This window comes from Lygodium microphyllum, chromosome 21 (genome assembly GCF_053477565.2).
Source record: "Lygodium microphyllum isolate KBCC chromosome 21, Lygodium_microphyllum_v1.1.10, whole genome shotgun sequence".
In the NCBI taxonomy this organism is placed as follows: Eukaryota; Viridiplantae; Streptophyta; class Polypodiopsida; order Schizaeales; family Lygodiaceae; genus Lygodium; species Lygodium microphyllum.
The window spans coordinates 134,443,265-134,463,643 of record NC_141155.1 but is presented as its reverse complement, the minus strand read 5'-3'; the positions used below and the strand labels follow the sequence as shown (position 1 = coordinate 134,463,643).

The following is a 20,379-nucleotide window of genomic DNA, read 5'->3' as shown; positions in this document are numbered from 1 at the left end:
ATATAACTATGAAGAACCAATAAAGTAGCCTTTTAACTTAGTACTTAAGTATGTATGCACACATATAATATTTGCACAATAACCTAATTACGGGTTGGGTCCTCAAGTGTGGGCTAGGGAGAGACTACACAAGAGGTTTTCCAATTGTCAATCTGAAAGATTGCAAGGACCTGTGTACCATGAGTCGTTTTTCAAATCAATACTTCCATCCTTTAGCCCACCATTTGAAATTATTGGTCAAGAATCCCAAGAACGTTGTAGAATTTAGTGGCCTTACTACCTATCACCATTCCAACCCGAACTTACCAAGTGCCAAGAAGTATATGTTATTAACACCCAAAAGAACCTCTCCAAGAACAACTCATAGACATCCCTAGCATCCGTGTCTTCGATACAAGTTGGAGCATGCTACCTATGATAATGAGTATCATGGGACTAGCACTCATCTAGGAGGGGGATAATGTTACTTGTAAATATCAACATTATGTTTTTTTCGAATTGTGCTAGGAAAATTCAAGAACCATCGTCTACAATGTGCATAGAATGGTTGCATGATTAATTTGAAATGTAGGTCTAAGAGCCATCTCTCTCTCTCTCTCTCTCATAGAAACATCCAAACACCTACAAGGGGGGGCATGCTTCCCCTCCAAATATTGAATAAGAGAGTACACAAGAGCCATCCTCGCATTGCCCCTACGTGCAGATAGGATAGCTCAAAAGCCAAATCAATAATGGAGCTTGATTGTAGTGGGACCCTGCTCCTCAATGAACCTAAAAGGGAGGACCAACGAATGCTAAGAATGGACAAGAACCCCAACTTTCACGAACACAGCATATGAGCATAGGTGTCAATCCAAGTAATGCATTTTATTTATCCCATGTAAATGATGTCCTTACTCACAATGCTAATGCTCTCAACGCCATGTATCTCTACCCTCTCCGCTACCACTTTATGACTGTCGCACATACAAGGATTTACATCACTTGCTTGTGTTTCTGTTCAAAATGCCATTTCCATCTTTAGGGTGTATGTGCCATGTATTGCAGTTTATGCCTGTCGCACATACAATGAATTGACATCAGTTGCATGTGTTCCTGTTCAAGAATGCCATTTCTATCTTTAGGATAGATGTGTCATGTATTGCAGTTTGTTTCTTTTGCAAATTTGAAGTTGTAACACCGCATTAGAGCCAATCGCACACAGCCCTAGTGGGGGGAAGATGGCCCCCCTCCCCCGCATAAACTGTGTCGCACTTGCAGGGAAAAAGAGGAGTGGGTTTCTGCAGCCCTCCACAACCCCCACAAACCCTTGCAAAAAGGGGGGCGTTATTGCAGGGTTAACAGGGCTGATAGAGAGCGACGACTCTTGTTGGTCTGATCAGATGTCTGTGGAGTCATTCATCCACCGATTGGAAAGAAAAGTGTACCTTCTGTCCGCCATTGATCTCAGGATTTTGCTGGTAAAACTGTTTTCCTTCTCCTTGGCGTGACCGCAGGGAACTGGAGCGCCCTCTTGTATTTCCGTTTGCGATAGACCCAGCTCTTATATGAGCATGTGCACAAGTCACCTAAGCTGTCATACTGAAGTTTATGGATCCTGGTTAGGTCTATCTGTGGGCCCTTGCGATCATACTCGTGTTGGTTGTTCCATGGTAAGTCTAGGCTTCCCTGTGGACCTTACAATTCCATATGGCATTTTTTGCCTGTGTATTCGTCAGAAACACAAGGCACCATATTTCCAATGCTTGGCCAACGTACATGCAATGATTTATAAGTCATACTGCATGGTTTAAGGTTAGCATATCACATCTCTCGGCATCATCCCCTGCAAAGATATTGGAGAACAAAATAAATGTTGCATCGTGTTCCTTATCCAGTCTCACAGCAGATTCAAATGCATGTCTTCCAAACTCCGTATTACCCCATTTTTGGCAGGACCCCAACACACTATTCCAAACCCACAGATCAAGTTGAACAGGTAAATTTCTCATTACAGCCTCAACTTCATCCAGCTGGCCAGCTCGACCGAGGAGATCGACCGTGCAGCTATGGTGCTTGATGGTAGGATGAAAACCATACTCTCTATTCATACCCTTCAGATGCATCTGGCCCTCTTCCACGAGACCTTCATGATTCAACGCAGTAAGAATACTGAGGAAGGTGAGATCATCAGATTCTACACCTTCACACCGCATTTTCTTGAATAAAAAGAGGGCATGTTTGCTTTCTCCTTGACGTGTATAACCAGTTATCAAAGAGTTCCAAGTCACTAGCCCCCTTGTAGCCATGTTATCAAAAACTTGCTGCGCGTTGACCATGCTTCCACATCTACCATACATGTCAATGAGAGCAGTGCCCACTGCCTCTTCAGTTTGCTCAGCATTGAGGCTGGTCACTCCATGCACTTGAGCATGAAACCTTTTGCCTCTTTGTATGGCCCCTATGTTTGCACATGTTTTTAAAAGGCTCACAAAGGTCATGCTATTTGGTGAAAGGGCTTGTTCCTGCATTTGTGCAAACACTGAAAAGGGGTTTTCATTTTCCAGATCATCATTAAAGCCCCAGATCAAAGCATTCCACAAAAGTACATCTGCAGGTGCACCTTCCAATTGCATTTGCTGGAAACAGCTCCACCCTTCCTTGCTAAGCCCAGATGTAACATAGCCTGAAATAAGTGCAACCCATGAAACAACATCTCGTATTTCTAGCGTGTCAAAAATGACTTGAGCTTCTGCAAGCAACCCACATTTGGCATACATAGATAGCAGTGTGTTGCCAACAGTGTAATGTCTTTCAAATCCATGACTGGTGATATCAGCATGTAACTCTTGACCCTTTGCAGTGGCCTTTATGATGCTGCACACTTTCAAACAGCAAACAAAAGTAACAGCAGTTGGTGAGAGACCATTTTGCTTCATTTTTTCGAAATAGTGGAAGACTTCTGCACCACATCCATATTCAGCATATCCTGCAATCAAAGCAGTCCATGAGACTACATCTTGAACATGTATTTCATCAAATACTTTTTGTGCTTCTATAAGTGAGCCACACTTGGCGTACATATCCACTAATGTGTTCCCAATGTAAGATTGTAAATCATAGCCCTTCTTAGTAATCTCTGTGTGTAATTCTTGGCCTTTGTCTAGGGCTCCTATGACACCACAAGCTTTCAAACTACAGACATAAGTGATAGCATTTACACAAACACCACCCAGGTGCATTTGCTGCAGACATGCGAGTGCTTCCTTGCTCAGACCATTTTCCACAAAGCCCCCAATGATTGCAGTATGTGAGACTACATCTTGAGCTGGCAGCCCCTCAAAAATATTTATAGCTTCTTCAAAAAGCCCACATTTAGAATACATGTCCACCAAAGCACTGCCCAGAACAGGATGCTCATTAAGTCCAACCTTTACAACCTGCGAGTGTATATCTTGACCTGTAGCTGCAGCTCCTATGCTGCTACAAATATTCAAGCTACAAATGTATGTGACATCATTTGGAGGCACACCTTCCAGCTGCATTTGTTCAAAGCAATGCAATGCTTCTATGCCAAAGCCATGTGCAGCATACCCTGTGATCAACGCATTCCATGAAACCACATCTCCAACAGGAAGTTTGTCAAGCACTTCGCATGCTTCCAAGAAACATCCAGATATGGCATACAAGTAGACAAGTGAATTGCCTAAAGAAGAACTACTATCCAAGCCTTTATTAACAATTACTGCATGCAATTCTTGGCCCTTCTTGACGATTCCCACATTTCCACAAGCTTTTAAGATATGAAGCAATGTGAAAGCATCCAATGGTACACCCTCTAACAGCATGTGATCTAGAACATTAGCTGTCTCTTCCTCTAGCCCAAGTTCAGCATACAAAGCAATCAATGCAGCCCATGCTGCTGCCTCTTTGACTGTCAACTGATTGAAGATATGCCAAGCTTCTTCACAGCAATAGCATTTGGCATACATACCCACCAACTGGCTCCCAACATAAGGGTCCTTTTCCAGTCCTTTCATCACAATTCCAGCATATATTCGTTGGCCCATGTCCAAGGCACCTACATCGCCACAACATTCCAAAACACAAACAAGAGTGATAACATCTGGAGACATGCCCTCCAGCTCCATTCGTTCCAAACTGCCCATGACCTTGTCAAAAAGCCCATGTTCAGCATAGCTTGCAATCAGAGTGGTCCAGGTAACAACATCTCGGATGACCAGGTTATCAAACACTTCTTGTGACTCTCGAAGCAAGCCACATTCCACATACATGCACAGCAAACTGCTGCCAACCAAAGGATCCTTTTCAAACCCCCTTGTGGCCATCTGAGTATGTAGTTCTAAGCCCTTCTCTGAGGCTCTAAGGTTCCCACAAGCTTTAAAGCATGAAAAAAATGTGACAACATCCAGAGATGCACCCTGCAATTCCATCTGCTCCAGACAGTTGAGAACTTCCTCATCATACCCACCTTCAGCAAACCCTGATACAATTGCATTCCATGAGACTACAGTTTGATCTTGCAAATCTTTGAATACTTGGATTGCTTCTGCAAGTGAGCCACATTTGGCATACATATGCACCAGTGTGTTGCCTACAAAAGTTTCATTCTCAAACCCTTTCTTCAAAATGTCTGAGTGTATATCTTGACCCTTATCTATGGCTATTAAACTGCTACAAGCCCTTAAGCCATAAACAAGTGTAATTTCATCTGGAGACTTTCCCTGCACCAGCATTTTTTCCAAACAGGCTAGTATTCCCTCCCAGCACCCTTCTTCAGCATAACCTGCAATTAATGCATTCCATGAGGCAACATCTTGAACTAGTAACTGCTCGAAGACTTTTTCTGACTCCTCAAGTGAGCCACATTTTCCATACATATCCACCAGACTGCTGCCTATGAAAGAGTTACTTGTGTAGCTCCTCTTGACAATTTCACAATGTATTTCCTGGCCCCTGGTAAGTAATCCAAGTTTTCCACAAGCTTTCAAAATACAGATATATGTGACAGAATCAGGAGCTATGCCCTCCAGATGCATCTTTTCCAAACTGACAAGAGCTTGCTTGTCAAAACCATATTCCACATTGACCATAATCAGTGTATTCCAGGAGACAGCATCCCGCACAGGGAGCAATTTGATTATCTCACAAACTTCAGCAACTAGACCTGATTTGGCATACATATCTGCCAAGCTATTACCAACAAAAATCTCTCTTTCATATCCTCTTTCAGTGATCTCAGAGTGCAACTCCTGGCCTCTATCTGTAGCTCCTAATATGCCACACGCTTTCAAGCTGCATACAAATGTAACACAATCTGGGGACAAACCTTCTAGCTGCATGAGTTCTAAGCAATCCAGTGCTTCCTTACCAAATCCATGTTCAGCATACCCCGCAATCAGTGAAGTCCATGAGATTGAGTCTCGTATTGGCAACTCTGCAAACATATGTAGTGCTTCTGCAAATGATCCACATTTGGCATACATATCTACCACAGTATTACTAATAAGAGGAATGCTTTCATAGCCTTTGAAGATAATTTCCATGTGTACTTCTTTGCCCCGCTCTAGAACTCCTGTGCTTCCGCATGTCTTCAACATACATATACATGTAACATCATTCGGGGAAACTCCATCTAACTGCATCTCTTCCATGAAAGATAGAGCTTCATGGCCAAGCCCATGTTCTGTAAGTCCTGTCATCAAAGCATTCCATGTGACGACATCTCGCAGGGACAAGTTGTCGAAAAGCTCCCTCGCTTCAGCAAGTAGACCAAACTTTGCATACATGTTAACCAAAATGCTAGCAACAAAAGGATCTTCTTCAAACCCCATTTTCGCAAGATCAATCCGTATTTCGTGGCCCTTGTCCTGCAACTTGAGCCTAGTACAAGCTTTCAATAAAGCAACAAAAGTGTACCGATTTGGAGTTACACCCTCTTGTTGCATATTCTGATACAAGGTCAAGGCATCCTCTGGTTTGCCACCCTCAACATACCCTTGTATTAGAGAAGTCCAATTATGCTCACTGAAGTGAACTGATCGATTAAACATCCGTTGGGCATCTGGCACACTTCCACACTCCACAAACATGGGCACAAGTTGATTATCGAATGCCATATGACGCTCCAAGCCATAGCTGCACATGTGCATATACAAGTTATTGGCATGCACTAGTTTTTTCTCATGTTTACACTTCTGCAAGATGCAGCTGTATGCCTGCATCGACCAAGGGAACGTCGCTGCTGTCTCCAAAGAAGGCAGTGCATCCTCTATGCTCAGCATCTCCATTGTTACTACAATCTAAGAGCTCAAAAGGTCACATTTGGACACTTTGGGTTCTCTCCTCTCACGGGATATTTTCAAGTAGGAGCCCAGTAGAGTGGGTTGTCTGGTCCCTCAGCTGGAGTCCTGCAAAAGAGTTGATTCTTGAGAACCCATTTGCAGAGCAGCACTTCTATGACTGTGCTTCTCGCTTTGAAGATGCTTGAGCTCAGTATCATCATCATTCTGTGAAGATGATCATGTGATAGGCAATAACCAGACATCGTCCAGGTAGGAAAAGTTCTAGCACTACCCCTGATAACTGATGCCAATTTTCCTTGGACACGCTCATACTTCATTCTTCCACGCTCATACTTCATTCTTCTGGTAATTCGCCGGGAAGCGTTCAGACATGTTCGTCAGTTTTACGCTGGCTCTCGAGCTACGTGCAGCTTTAAAGCCAGGACACGCGCAGGTCCATCGACCTGCACGAGTCAATTGCGTGGATAGAAATTAGAATCGCTCGTGTGGCCAAAAAACTTGCCTCGATTTAACTTGTCTTGAGTTAAATGAGAACTTAGTGTTTTCACTGGAGTACCCTCCAAAATGGTGGGTACTAAACTTGTTGGAGTGTATATGAGAGGGAGTTTCATGACGGGTTCCTAATAATCTCGTCTTTCATTTTTTACATTCTGTATGTTGCATTTGACTTCCTCAATCTTCAAAATTAGGCGCACCTTCTCTCTTCAACCTACCTCATTGAAGGCACATAACTATTCATAGGCCATTTTGCTGACTATACTTCAACTTGGCAAGTTCAATGCACTAGTCAAGGGACTTACGCAAGTCTTAGTTATTAATGTTTTGGAAATATATGCTCAAATTTAGTATAATATTCTAGAATCTTGATATATACTAAGATTTTGGATATACGCTTGTTATTAAGTAGGAGACAAGTGCATTCAAGTCTAGTTAAATTAGAGTTGGAACACCTGCACAAGTTCACATAGTGAGATTTCTCTTACGTATGTCTCATGTTTGTGGACTTGTACCTTGTGAAAAAGGGGACTTTACCATGTTCATGGAGTACCCTCTAAAAATGAGGATAGGCCTACTCCTTTCTCTCACCTCAACTCTGACATTTATCTCATCTCTCTTGACATGGCCTACTACTTTCTCTCACCTCCCCTAATATGGCCATGAAAGATAGAGCCAAAAGTGGAAGCAATAAGGGAGTAAGAGCTATAGAGGTTCAAGCAAGAATAGAGAGACCAATGTGTGGAGACTCCAACAGTCACAATGTGTGACTTGCCTTCCCTTATTCTATTGCCATGAAAAGAATAAAGAATAAAGTGATAATAATGGGCGCCCACCACTTGTAGTGTACAGGTGTGCAGATCTATATATAAGTAGATGTGGGCAGGTAGGCACATGTGGCCTTTAACCCCTAGCAGCCTCCCACTTAAAGGCGAATGTGCCTGAGTGAGGAATAAAAGAAAAAAGAGAAAACTACACTATATACATAGATTACAACTAGATGAGGAAAGATGCCATCCCATCCTACACCCATCAGCTTCCTAAGGAAGACGTAGCGTTCAATTGGGACACTTTTAATGAATAGATCTACAGGATTCATATCCATAGGAATCTTGATAAGCTCAATGGACTTGTTCTCTACCATCTCTATGATGATGAAGCGATAACACACCTCAATATACTTTGTCTTCGTATGGAAGACCAAATTACGAGCCAATTGAATGGCACTCATCGAGTCCAAATATAGTGTAGGAATCATAGTCATACCAAATTTGCTACCATACAACCTGACCATAAAGCATCCTTACAAGCCTTAGTGGCTGCAATATGCTCAGCCTCAATACATTCCTTAGGTGCGTGCTTAAGTCCATAAAGAATTTTCTTCATTTGCATACTAGGTGTTCCCTACCTTTTTTCACAAAGCCCTTAGACTTCTACATATAAATGTCCTCATACAAGTACTCGTGTAAACAAGTCATCTTAATCTCCATCTAATAAAGATCCAAATCTAAGTTAGCAACCAAGTCCAAGACCAAGCATAGGGTAGTCATAGGAGAGAAAATCCCATTAAAATCAACTCCCTTTTCCTACTTAAAATCCTTAGCAACCAATATGGCCTTATATACTAACTTAGGGTGACTAGGTATACTCTTCAACTTGTACATTCACTTGCATGGCAATGTACACTTTCCATCAAGCAAGAAAACTAAGTCCCATGTATGATTCCTCTATAGCAAATCAAACTCACACTACATAGCCCTCTTCCAAGAATGACAATCACCTCTGTGTATAGCCTCCTCATAAATAAGTACTTAGTAGAGTCTGTCACCATGACATAATCCATAGAGGGCTCATAGCAATTAGGAAGACATCAAGCTTTAATGGAGCATCTCAAAACTTACTATTGGGCTTGTACAACCTATCCTTTCTGTCCAACATCATGATCCTACACAGTAGGTAGATCGTGAGCCACTACATCATCAACAACTACAGTAAGTTTTCTTACTAGAACTAGTGATACTATAATAGGAGACTCCTCTTGAAAGATCACCTTGTATTCCTCAATCACCAACTCGAATCGCATATGCATCTTTTCCTCATGGAATATAACATGATGGCTCTGGATAGCCTTCCGAGCATGTAAATCCCAAAGACAATAGCCATCTCACCTGTATCCCCATATCCAAGAAAGATATATTTGACAACAGACTTTAAATCCAACTTATTGTGCTTGACTTTGGGAATATAGCAAAAAGACTCATATCCAAAGACTCACATGCATGCATATAAGAGAGGTTTACCAAACTATACCTCCTCTACAACTCTACTACTAAGAGTAGATCTATTGATGAGATGCATGGTAGTAGTAACTACCGCAATCCAAAAATGCTATGATAAGCATGTATGATTAATCACACTATGTGCCCTTTTCTAAATAGTCCTATTCATGTGCTCTACAACACCATTCTCAGTTGGGATGTATGGGGCAGTCAACTAACACTTAATACCCCTCTCATCACAAAGCTGCTCAAAACATTTTAACCTATACCCAAACTAGTTCTCATCCATGGCAAGAAAGCACTAAAACATAGGTAAAACATCCAATTTCTCCTTAATAGGACAGGATTAAATCTTATGTGAATAATTATCTATGAATGTAATAAAATACTTTGCACAACCCAATGACCTAACAAGGCATGGAGCCACAAACATCTAAGTGTACAAGAGCTAAAGGCTCACCCACACATGTAGAACCGAAATTCTTATGCGAATTATGAGTCTTCCTATCATACAAACAATGATCACATAAATCAAAATAAAAATAATCCAAGGTCACGAGATATTGCAAATGGATCAATACTTTCATTCATTTTAAAGACACGTGCCCAACGTAATGCTACTATAAAGATATGTGTGGAAGAAAACATGGTCAACATATCCAAAACAAGCAAAGGGTAGAGGGTGCCAACCTTGGTACCTCTAGCAAAAACAAGACTACCATTGGTGATCTTCTCTTGCGTGAAGCATCACTAAAAGATACATGGCATTTGTAATTATCCAACCATCCAACTAAAATAAGGCATTTAGTCAAAGCTGGGAGATGACGTACATCATGAAGCAGATAGGAGCACCAAGGCCAAAACATCACCTATGCTAATGATATCCAATGTAGTGTCATCTCCCAGTCTAATAGAATTTGTAACAGTATAGTAGCAATGAAACCAATGGTGATGTAGGGTAACATGGAAGAAATCCCTCAAATCAAGAAGCCAACATTAAGACTAAAAGGACAATGCATCGGGCAACTAAGTAGCATCAAGAGATGAAGCAACAAGAATGTAATCATTGGAACTATGCTGCATTTATCTCCTCTATCTTTACACTAGACTTAGGCATAATCCCAATGGACTTTGCATTTTCTTGTACTTTCCCTTTGCCTTTTGCATTGTGCATTCTATGGCATCATGGCCTAATATAATCATGTTGCGTATAATAATGACGTGTCAAAAAGGACTTATGACTGCAAGACTTACTATAAGATTGCCCATAAGATTGAGACTTGCCCTTATTAGGTTTTGAGTCTCTATCTTATCCTCAAACTTGATGGCTTGTGAGACATAGGGGTGCCCTCCTTCATACGAAGGTACACACTCTTCTTCAACCAATATAACTGAGATGTAAGATTGCTTGTCATAAAGATCACATATCTTCTTCCATAAATCATATGCATCGGCAACAATAAAGATAACATTGAAATACACTTGCTTAACCAAAGAGAGTATGATATAGACTTGCATAATTTATCCCAATAATCTCTTTTCCAATTTTCTAGCTTTATGCCCTTGGCTTTCAATGGCCTAACCTACTTTTTTTGCATCAATACATGCTAGAGCTACATCCTTCAATGCAAGAAGTTATTGCCATCCATCTTTTCAATGTTGAAAATGGCACTACCAGTTTGATGCATTGGAGGTACCTGCTATTATGACTGCAAATAGAAGAGTATGAGCTGATATAATTATAGCAAAATAGTCCTAAATTTGAGCCAAAAGGGTGGGCAAGAGGTGGGAAACAAAAGCATAGATAACTCCATGAACTATGGGTAGTAGAGTGCTCAAACAAGGCATTTGTGCTCAAAGAAACTTATCAGAATTAGTACTCAACATTGATATCCACAAGACTATAGTAAATGGCCATACATCAATAGGTAAATAACCAACAAAGTAAGCTCCCAATAGTAGGAATGTTTGGAAAGCAAGTGAGATATACAGAATGCAATTGGTAGTGCAGCAACCAAGTACCAAGAATTGTCAAAGCATATGGAGTGCCAAATACATAGATGCGTACAACCAACGCGTGTCAAGCATCTCCCATTGACAACCCACTAACAATAATAGGTACAAGCTATCAAAATGCTCAAGAGAAAATCATCCCACAAGAGTCAAAGCTGATATATAAAAGAACAGTGTATGCATGTATCAATTAAGCATGTATATGAGCAAGAATTCCCATTGTCTCTAAAGAACCAAGCTTTGCAATAAAAAATGCAAGTGTCTCCTATTGAAAGTGAATGCGGGATGTTCGAGTGCCTAATGATATGAATCAGTACATTCGGGAGCATATACCCATACTAATAGCATGAATACATCCATGTAGCATCTTAAATGTGTGTGTAGGCATGCCATACATAAGCTTTAAACCTATAAGCTCGCAATCCACAACATATAATAACAAACAACCTTCCAAATACTGAGCTAAACAAGCTCTAATTATTCAAAGCCTTTTTCGAGCATCAATACAATAATCCTTCAAATTGCTAATTGGGAAACCACAAAAGGTGAATAGCCATTGCAAGTATATATCCAACAAAGCTCAAAACCAAGGCCTAAAGCTCAACATAAGTATATATTGACATAATAATCATTCCCAAGAGCATGAATACATCCATGTAGCATCTTAAATGTGTGTGTAGGCATGCCATACATAAGCTTTCAACATGTAAGCTCTCAATCCACAACATATAATAACAAACAACCTTCCAAATATTGAGCTAAACAAGCTCTAATTATTCAAAGCCTTTTTCGAGCATCAATACATCATCCAAGCATAACAAACTTACCCCATAAGCATCAATAGAGCATTAAACCAATCAAATACTTGCCCTGATAGTATACAATAAGTCTATCATGAACAATAGTGAACAAGGGGTTTATCTTGAACATAATGAATAATAGGTCTATCTTGAATAGTAGTGAACAACAGGTTTCTCTTGAATACAATGAATAGCATATCTATCCTCAATGTAGTGAACAACACGTCTATTTGCAACACAGTGAACATCAAGTCTATCTCTACAACACAGTGAGTAGCAGGTTTGTCCTACACACAATGAACAACAGATCTGTCCTACACAGAGTAAACAACAAGTCTAAACAATAGGCCATCCTACATAGAGTGAACATGAAGTCTAAACAATAGATCTGTCCTACACATCATGAATAGTGAGAGTTGAAAGAGGTGAAAAATGTTAGGAACAAGGGTAGCAAATTAGGTGAAGAGTACACTAATGGCTATTAGTTATCTGCTGCCATTGTGCTTAATGATGACTTGGCAAAGCTCAAAAGTTTTGGAGAAAGGCCTTGATCAATATTGGAAAGAGTGGAAGTGATGAGGGAAGCAACATGAATAATGCATATCTCAATGAGTGACTACCATGGAAGCTACAAATGAAGCTTTCTTCCCTAGTTGAAGTGAATGTCTATGAAGCTCCTCGAATGCCCACTTTGATATTAGTTGAAAGGTAGAGCCATAATTCGAAGCACATGTAGAAGTAAGAAAAGAGTAAGAGCTATAAAGGCTCAAACAAGAAGAAAGAGACTAATGTGTGGGAACTCCAACAATAAAGTACTAGTGATGGTGGGCCCCTACTACTTACAATGTACAAGTGTGCAAGTATTGTATACAAGTAAATGTAGGCAGCCTTTAACCCCCAATAGGCCATGCTTTCTCTCTCCTCCCACTACATTTTTCGCCCTTTGCAAATGTTCTTCTATTCGATGGTTGGCAATGGATCCCACTCATTACTAAAGACTTGTGCATGGCCTCATTTCTTTGCCAACCTCCCTATCGATGCACACATCAATTGACTTACATGTGGGTTCTTATGTTCTTCAATGAAAGAGAGTCTCGTGTTATACTATGGAATAGTTTACATGCATTATATAGTCATAGTCTTTTAGTTGCATTGTATGGTCATGACTTTTCTGATGGCTAACCTGTATGGTGCTGGTCATGTTCTTTCTCATGCCTAGTTTGCATCGTAAAACTTTGACAAATAATTTTTGAGTTGGAAAATAGAAGCAAAAAAGGGTAGCTTAGAGAAAGTACAAGTCTTTCCTACTGAACAATCAAGTTTCTTCACTTCAAAAGGTAGTATGTCATACATCTTGATGGATATCCATGCATATTATTGTATGGTGAAATTATTACCTTTTGTTTTAGGATTGCCGCTTACTCTAGAGTCTATTATTTTCACCTTGCATATACTCTTTGTTTTAATTATTCTCCCTCTCAATTGTTTGAAAGTGTAAATTGCACATGTCCATGGATTTTTGCCACTCCTTGCTATGACTGAATCCTTACACATATACCAATTGTTGTTTGCCAACATTCTTACCATTTTCATTTGGTGAATTATCAAGTAACTATGATACTTTATGTCTACTAGTGCTTTATTGATCTGATTATTGTCATTGCTAATGTGTAACTAAAAGAGCTGCATATAAAGTTTGACATGGTTAATTTTGTTTATGTTGTAGTAAGTGCATAGGTATAATCTATAATATCTACGATGCATACCTCATGTGGATTCATATTCTCCTTTGTAGGTCTTATTTATATTTATAAAACACCAATAGAAATCATGTTCGTATGAAAATAAAGATGACGACAACAGTAGTAATCTTTGAAAGAGAAATAAATACATTTACTAATTTGTTTTAAAGAAGAACAAATTTATTTTTCCTATTATACCTAGTAGTTGTTTGTTTATGTGGCAACCTCTCATTTGTGTTTGTGAAGCATGGTCTCATACATGGCATTGGAACAAAGAATGAGCATCCAGGCAACTGACTATTTGTAGGTTTGCTCTTGTAGTTGCTCTAAAGAGCATTACATATGCAAGTCCTAAAGTTGATGTGTTCCTTATATGCAAAAGAGCTTTTTGGTTGATTGTAGCTCCATGTTTGCTTCCTTGCATTATTATTGATGCTTGGTGGATTAAGCTATAACTTGGATTCCAATCACACTTCCATTCTTTGTTCTTTCAATGCCATCAAATTTACACATTGTGTATTTACACTACTATGGTGAGATCGATTTTTTCCACTGTCATTGTAGTTGGGGTAGTAGTATGTGGCTTTGAGATAAGCTCCTAGTTGACATTTTGATATCAGTTCTCTAAGTGATTAGTAATGGTTCACCATTTTTTCAATGTTGCTCGTGGTCTGGAATCACACTTAGCCCATTTCGTACATGTTCACTCCTATTCCAAAGTTGGCATGTTGTTGGGCAATGAAGATGGTTTTATCTTTGTTAAGAGTGTCTTTGACAAGGATGGACTTGTTTCCTACTCGTGGTTGTTCTTCTTCCTATAAGGCCGAGGAAATTCTCATGATTTCTTCTTAAAATTTTCTTGAAACATCATTTCATATTCAACTTCCAAATTCTTTTTATACCTAGATACCATTACACAATGAATTTGACAATTCTTACCCATCATCTCACCATCTCATTATAATGAATTGTTACTTGCTTGGGGATCTTGGTTGGTTAGTCTCGACAATTTGCTTTCTTAGTCAAAACCTCATCTTCAAAGGTTGCAGATATCTTTACTACTTTGTATCTTGGTCTCCCTCCCTCCCTGCAAAATAGGAGCAAGCTTTTTAGCTTGGGAGAGAAGGTCATAGTGTGTGTATAATATTTGTATATAGTTTTATTGGTATATACAATTGAAGGAGTGGTTTATTTATGTGTAATGGAGAAGGGTGTAGAATCTACCAATCATAAAATTTCGGATTGTACTCTAGTTCATCGAGAGCATCCAGGTCAATAGGTTGGACAAGTAATTCACAAAGATATGAAGTGAGGTGATCCAAGAGCGAAGGTTCGTTAAAATGATTTGCAACATGGAGCTCCTCCTTAGTTAGTAGCTTGTCAATAAGTGGGTGATGTAGCAAGTCTTTCCATAGTGTCAACCCACAACATTTGATGATCACATGTAGTGATGCAATTTCATAATATGTCAGATCATGCCTTAGGAGGCTGACAATTCTGAGTTGTTTGATGGTGGTGACCACTTTGCTCCCTAGAGTGGTAGCCTCATGGCAAAGTGTATACCATTTCTAAAGGAAGCAAGTAGTCAAGCTGCAAAGATGTTGTAGGCTACTTCATAACCACTTTTCTCTCTAGAGTGGTAGCCTCATGGCGAAGTGTATAGCATTTCTTAAGGAAGCGAGCAATTGAGTTGCAAAAGACATTGTAGGTTGTGATAGCACACAAAATTACTGAGGATAGTTGTTTTCATATGAGATGGAAGTATTCACGTGTTTTCAACTACTACTATTGTGGATATTCCTAAGCCAACTAGTCCAAGGCTGTAATGCTTGTATGGAAGAGGTTTTCATGTTCCTCCCGAGTGGGATGCCATTGAGATGTGAGTAAGAGTATGCCTGTGTTGACCAAACCTAAATCTATCATAGCAAATAGTTTGGACTAAGTGCCAAATGTGGAGTTTGGTTGCATGAAGCAATCAAAGGTTCGCTTGTTAGCGAGCATTAACAAGTCTTCAACCATTTTATAGATCGAGTGGCATTGTCATCTCTTCTTTAGGGTAGTTGGTGGGGAGGGCTGATACTCGCTTGTTTTATATGGGGTGAGTGAGAGAGTGCAAAGCGGTTTCCTCTTCCGAAGGTAGTTGGCAAGCCTACATGAGGGGAGATAGTAGTCAAGTTTGAGGGCTGGTAGATTCTATTCTCCGTAGGGGGTGCAGAAAGTGGGGAAGGGTTGGCAAGAGAAGAGTGTGATAGAGAGCCTTGTTCCTTGTGAGACTGATCAATTGATGTGGTGGTGTCAAAAAATTAGGAGGATTCTATGATTGTATTAGAGCTAGTGCTATAGGACTAGATGTGGGAGTTTGGGTAACCAAAGTTTTTGGCAACCTTTGTAATATCCTTGTGCCTTCAAAAGGGCCTTGGGAACCCATCACATTATATTGTGCAAATTATGATGATGCTGGCAGAGTTAGCTTGGTTGCCCTTGATCATGTGTTTTTGGAATTTGATGTATGCAAGCGTTTGAGGAGGCTCTAGGTTTCCCACCCACTGGCATTGTGATGGGATGTTGATAGGGGGCTTCTCATGGGCTAGACCTTTCAATAGTTGAGTCAATAGTGTCATAGTTTCGGGTGCTTGTTTGGACAAATAAGTAGGGGAAGTTGGAGTGGGGTTAGACTATGTCTCTTTGGAGGAAAAGACCATAATTGCCCTCATAACTACCAACTCTAGATGAATATATTTGTCAACATAATTGGCATTGCATTGGTTCTAACATTTGAATGTATGCCCCAATAGAATTTTAATTCCAACTCCTTTGGTATTAGGAGAATATAGAAAAGGAGCAGAATTCTCTCAATATCAATAGTGACTATCAATTTACATCTAACCCAACAAGGAATATGGTCATCCTCCATACAGATTTAGCTTCACATTCATTGGTTGTAGTTGTGATTGCTCGAGGTTTTTCCAACAATAGTAAGGAAGGGCATTGTAATTGGAGCCCTCATCTATAAGAGTGTTGGCTAGCAATGATCTAGCAATGGTGAGGTGAATGCAAAGGTATATGGCAAAAATCAAGAAATCATCATCTAGTTCAATGTTGTTAATGGTCATAGGTCTAATATTTACAAGGGTTGGGTGAGATATGTTGAAACAAAAATGCATACGGGGGAGAAGGAAAGTGCTAAGGTTGGAGAGTAACCTAATCCCAACCAACAATAGCTAAAGGCTGTGGATAATATTAAGAAATGGATAAAGGAAGCAGAAGCTCACTTGCAAGATGTTGAATCTATAATTGAGGATGAGATCAATGAACTCTCAACCATGAGCCCAATTGTCTCACCCACATACTTGAGAGCAAGAGAGGTAACATCACCACATGCGCAACTGCATAAACAAAGCATCGATACCATGAATAGATGGGCTACCCAAGAGCATTGGTAGGAAGCCCATGAAGCAAAGGAGGGAAAGATGGTTGGTAATTTGCTAACCACACTTACATCAACACTTGTGACATTGTTAGTGTGGGAGAATTTCTTAGGCAAAACCCTGCGTTATGGCAAGGGTTAAAGCAATGACTAGAACTAATTGATAAGTGAAACACATAAGACTTGCCTGATCATGATATTGTGACACACATAGCAAGCCTAATGCTAAATTCAATGTCTAAGTCCCCACAAGTGAATGCCTTTTGCGAAGGCACTGAGATGGACGTAGTCTAACTTGTTGTTGCCCCAGGAGACACTATGCGGAAGGGGATAGGAGCAAGAGTTAGTGTACTTAGCCATGTAGTCTTGCAAGCTTGGAGAAAGCCACTAGTAGAAACTGCACAATTCAATGTCACTCTAGCGAATGGAATGAAGGTTACACCTTTCGGAGTCTTGAAGGATTGGCCTTTAAAGATAGCGGGAATCCAATTCTCTGTGAACTTCATAGTTATGAGGAAGTAGATTATGATATCTTGCTAGGCAGACCTTGGATGAGGAATGCCCGAGTGATAGAGGATTAGGGTAATGGCCTGATATTCTTAGGCAATAGATTGGAAGCAGTCCGAGTAGAGATGGATACTTGGAAAACCTCACTAGTGGACCTAGATGCCATCTCTATTATGCTAAAGGGTGAGTCAAAGGCTAGAAGCGAGTATGTACCTATAATGAAGTACATCCCTTGTCCTGAGGATGAGCGCAATTGGATGCATGCGTTGGCAACCATTGACCTCCCATTCTCAGATGATGAGGATGAATATAGACAAGCGATGGACTCAGCTAGTAAACCCAATAAAGCCACAACCTCAAACCTCCCCACATCACCGCTATGCATGATGGCCAAGAGTTCCATCGGCCAAACAACACCAATCACCTATCGTGTCTCAACTAACAAGTTGGAACTCCATAAAATCCTTGAATACCTAACAAGTGAGTTAGCTGGCAATCCAGCTGCAAACTTAAAGTCCCTCAAGGATCTCATGGAAAGTAAGGAGTGGCAATGGACTAAGGTGCATGACTTAAACTTGTTGTCATATAACTAGACTCTCATGACAAGTGAGAAAAATCTTGATAATAGGATCCCTAAAAATGATGCACATTCTAAGTAAGAGGATTCTAAGGATGAGTACAAAGACTACAATTCCATCAGTGTGAGGGAAGCAAAGAGGAAGTAGAGACCATAGAATATGACAAGGATGGAAGAGTGATTGAGTAAATCAAAGGAGATACTAAACCCTAAGAGGTCAACACGTTTAGAGTGAAAAAAGTAGTTGCCAAGGTAGATTGTAATCAAGCTTGGCTAGAATGTTGAGAGGTGATAGATTATGAGCAAGTGGGATTAGTTTAGCCTTGCACCACACCATTATTTGGAGTGGAGTCAACCTCAGACAGCCTCAGAGCTACAACCACTAAGGGAGATAGCCTCTTCCAATGAGGATGGTGAGTGCAACTCCTCGAAGTTAGAGGTGAGCTCTAATAGTGACCCTGAAAAATGCCTCGATCACTTGGGTCCAAACGCACCAAGGGGGACCTTCCAATCCACCAAGGTGCAAGAGGCTAAAGGAGGAGAGAAGGAAACAATCAAAATCCTTAGAAGCTGAATGACAAAAAAAACCCCACGACGTGTCCAAGTGCTTCACGAAGTTCAAGAAGGGTGATTGAATAGTGGTGTTAATAGGAGCCAAGTAGAAGGGATAGGCAAGTGAACCCATCCAAGCCAAAGTTAAGGAAGTCAACTTGGTGAGAGAAGAGGACAAGCCTCGACCTGTGTAGATAGTGGACGACCTAACTAGGGAGGAGGAGAACGATCTCATAAATCTCTTAAGGGAATTATCTAATGTGTTTGCATGGGAGCTAAAAGGAATAGATCTAAGTATCATGACTCATAACATTCCTATGACCCTTGATGCAGTACCAGTGAAGCAACAACCATACACAATGAATCCTAAGCATGTATATGCAATGAAAGAAGATATTGATAAGGTACTAAAAAGGCAGGATTCATTTATGAAATAGAGCATACGGACTTATCACAGCTACAAAGAGAGACAACTACTCGTTATCATACATTGAGCACATGCTAGAGAGAGTGGCAGAAAAGGAAGCTTAAAGTTGTCTAGATGGCTTATCAAGCTATAACCAAGTGTCCATCCAGACAACAAGTTCAAGATGACATTCACCACCGAATGGGGGGTGTTTGCCTACATAGTCATGCCATTCGGGCTGACCAACGCCCCTACTACCTTCCAGCACCTCATGTGTGCTATCATTAAGGACATGCTCAGAAGATGGTTGGAAGTATTCATCGATGACTTGTGCATACACATCAATTGAAAAGAGCACTTGGAAAAGCTATGATAGTCTTTGAATGGTGTCAATACAATCTCTCATTGAATCCCTTAAAGTGATAGTTTTGAGTGAAGCACGATTGTATTTTAGGGAACATTATGTTGAGGAATAGGATAGCCATAGACTCCTCGAAAGTTAGAGTAACTGTAGACCTTCCCCTTCAACCAACTTCAAGGGAATTCAATGCTTCTTATGCCACACAAGGTTTTATTGGCAATTTGTATTGAACTATTCTTTCATTGCTAGACCTTTGTACAAATTGTTGATAGTATTCGAGTGGAACAAAGAATGTCAACAAGCCTATGAAAGGCTTAAACATGCTCTAACTTCAACCCCTACCTTAAGAGTTCTAGATTGGTCCATTACCTTCCATGTGCACATTGATACCTCAAAATTTGTTGTGGGGACAATGTTGTGCCAACCTAGTGAGCGTAACCTTGACTATCCAGTGAGCTGTGCTAGCAAATAACTCATTGATATGGAAATGAACTATTCCACAACAAAGAGGGAAGGGTTAACCGTGGTGCTCACCGTCAAGAAGTTTAGACACTATCTTCTAGCGATACCCTTTGCCTTATTTGTGGATCATCAAGCATCGATTTATATTGTGAATAAACCATGCATAACAGGATGCATTGCTTGATGGTTACTTTTGCTTTTGGAATTTGACTTCTTTGTGGTACTACACAAAGGCAAACAATACTATATGGCAAATCACATATCCCGTATACCCACAGGTGAAGCGGCTAGACAGGGTAGTAGTGATGACCTACTAGATGCACATCTTTGAAGAATATCCAGTGAATGAGATTTGTTTAAAGTAGACCTCACACCTTATTTGGTGGATGACATAGTCCACATCCAAGAGAATGGATTGCCCAAACAACCCATAGAAAAAGCTAGATTAAATAG

General features: G+C 40.3%; 1 protein-coding gene across 1 annotated transcript; it reads right to left on the bottom strand.

Annotated features, from left to right (window-relative positions):
• Nucleotides 1–434: 434 nt before the first annotated feature.
• LOC148018597 (pentatricopeptide repeat-containing protein At3g09040, mitochondrial-like) lies at nucleotides 435–6,804 on the bottom strand. The gene has a single exon (XM_087661602.1). The coding sequence runs from the start codon at nucleotides 6,288–6,290 to the stop codon at nucleotides 1,776–1,778; it is 4,515 nt and encodes a 1,504-aa protein (XP_087517728.1). The 5' UTR covers nucleotides 6,291–6,804; the 3' UTR covers nucleotides 435–1,775.
• Nucleotides 6,805–20,379: the final 13,575 nt, after the last annotated feature.

Bases quoted from the DNA above. Each gene is read 5' to 3' on its own strand.
- LOC148018597 (XM_087661602.1), bottom strand. From the start codon at position 6,290: ATGGAGATGCTGAGCATAGAGGATGCACTGCCTTCTTTGGAGACAGCA.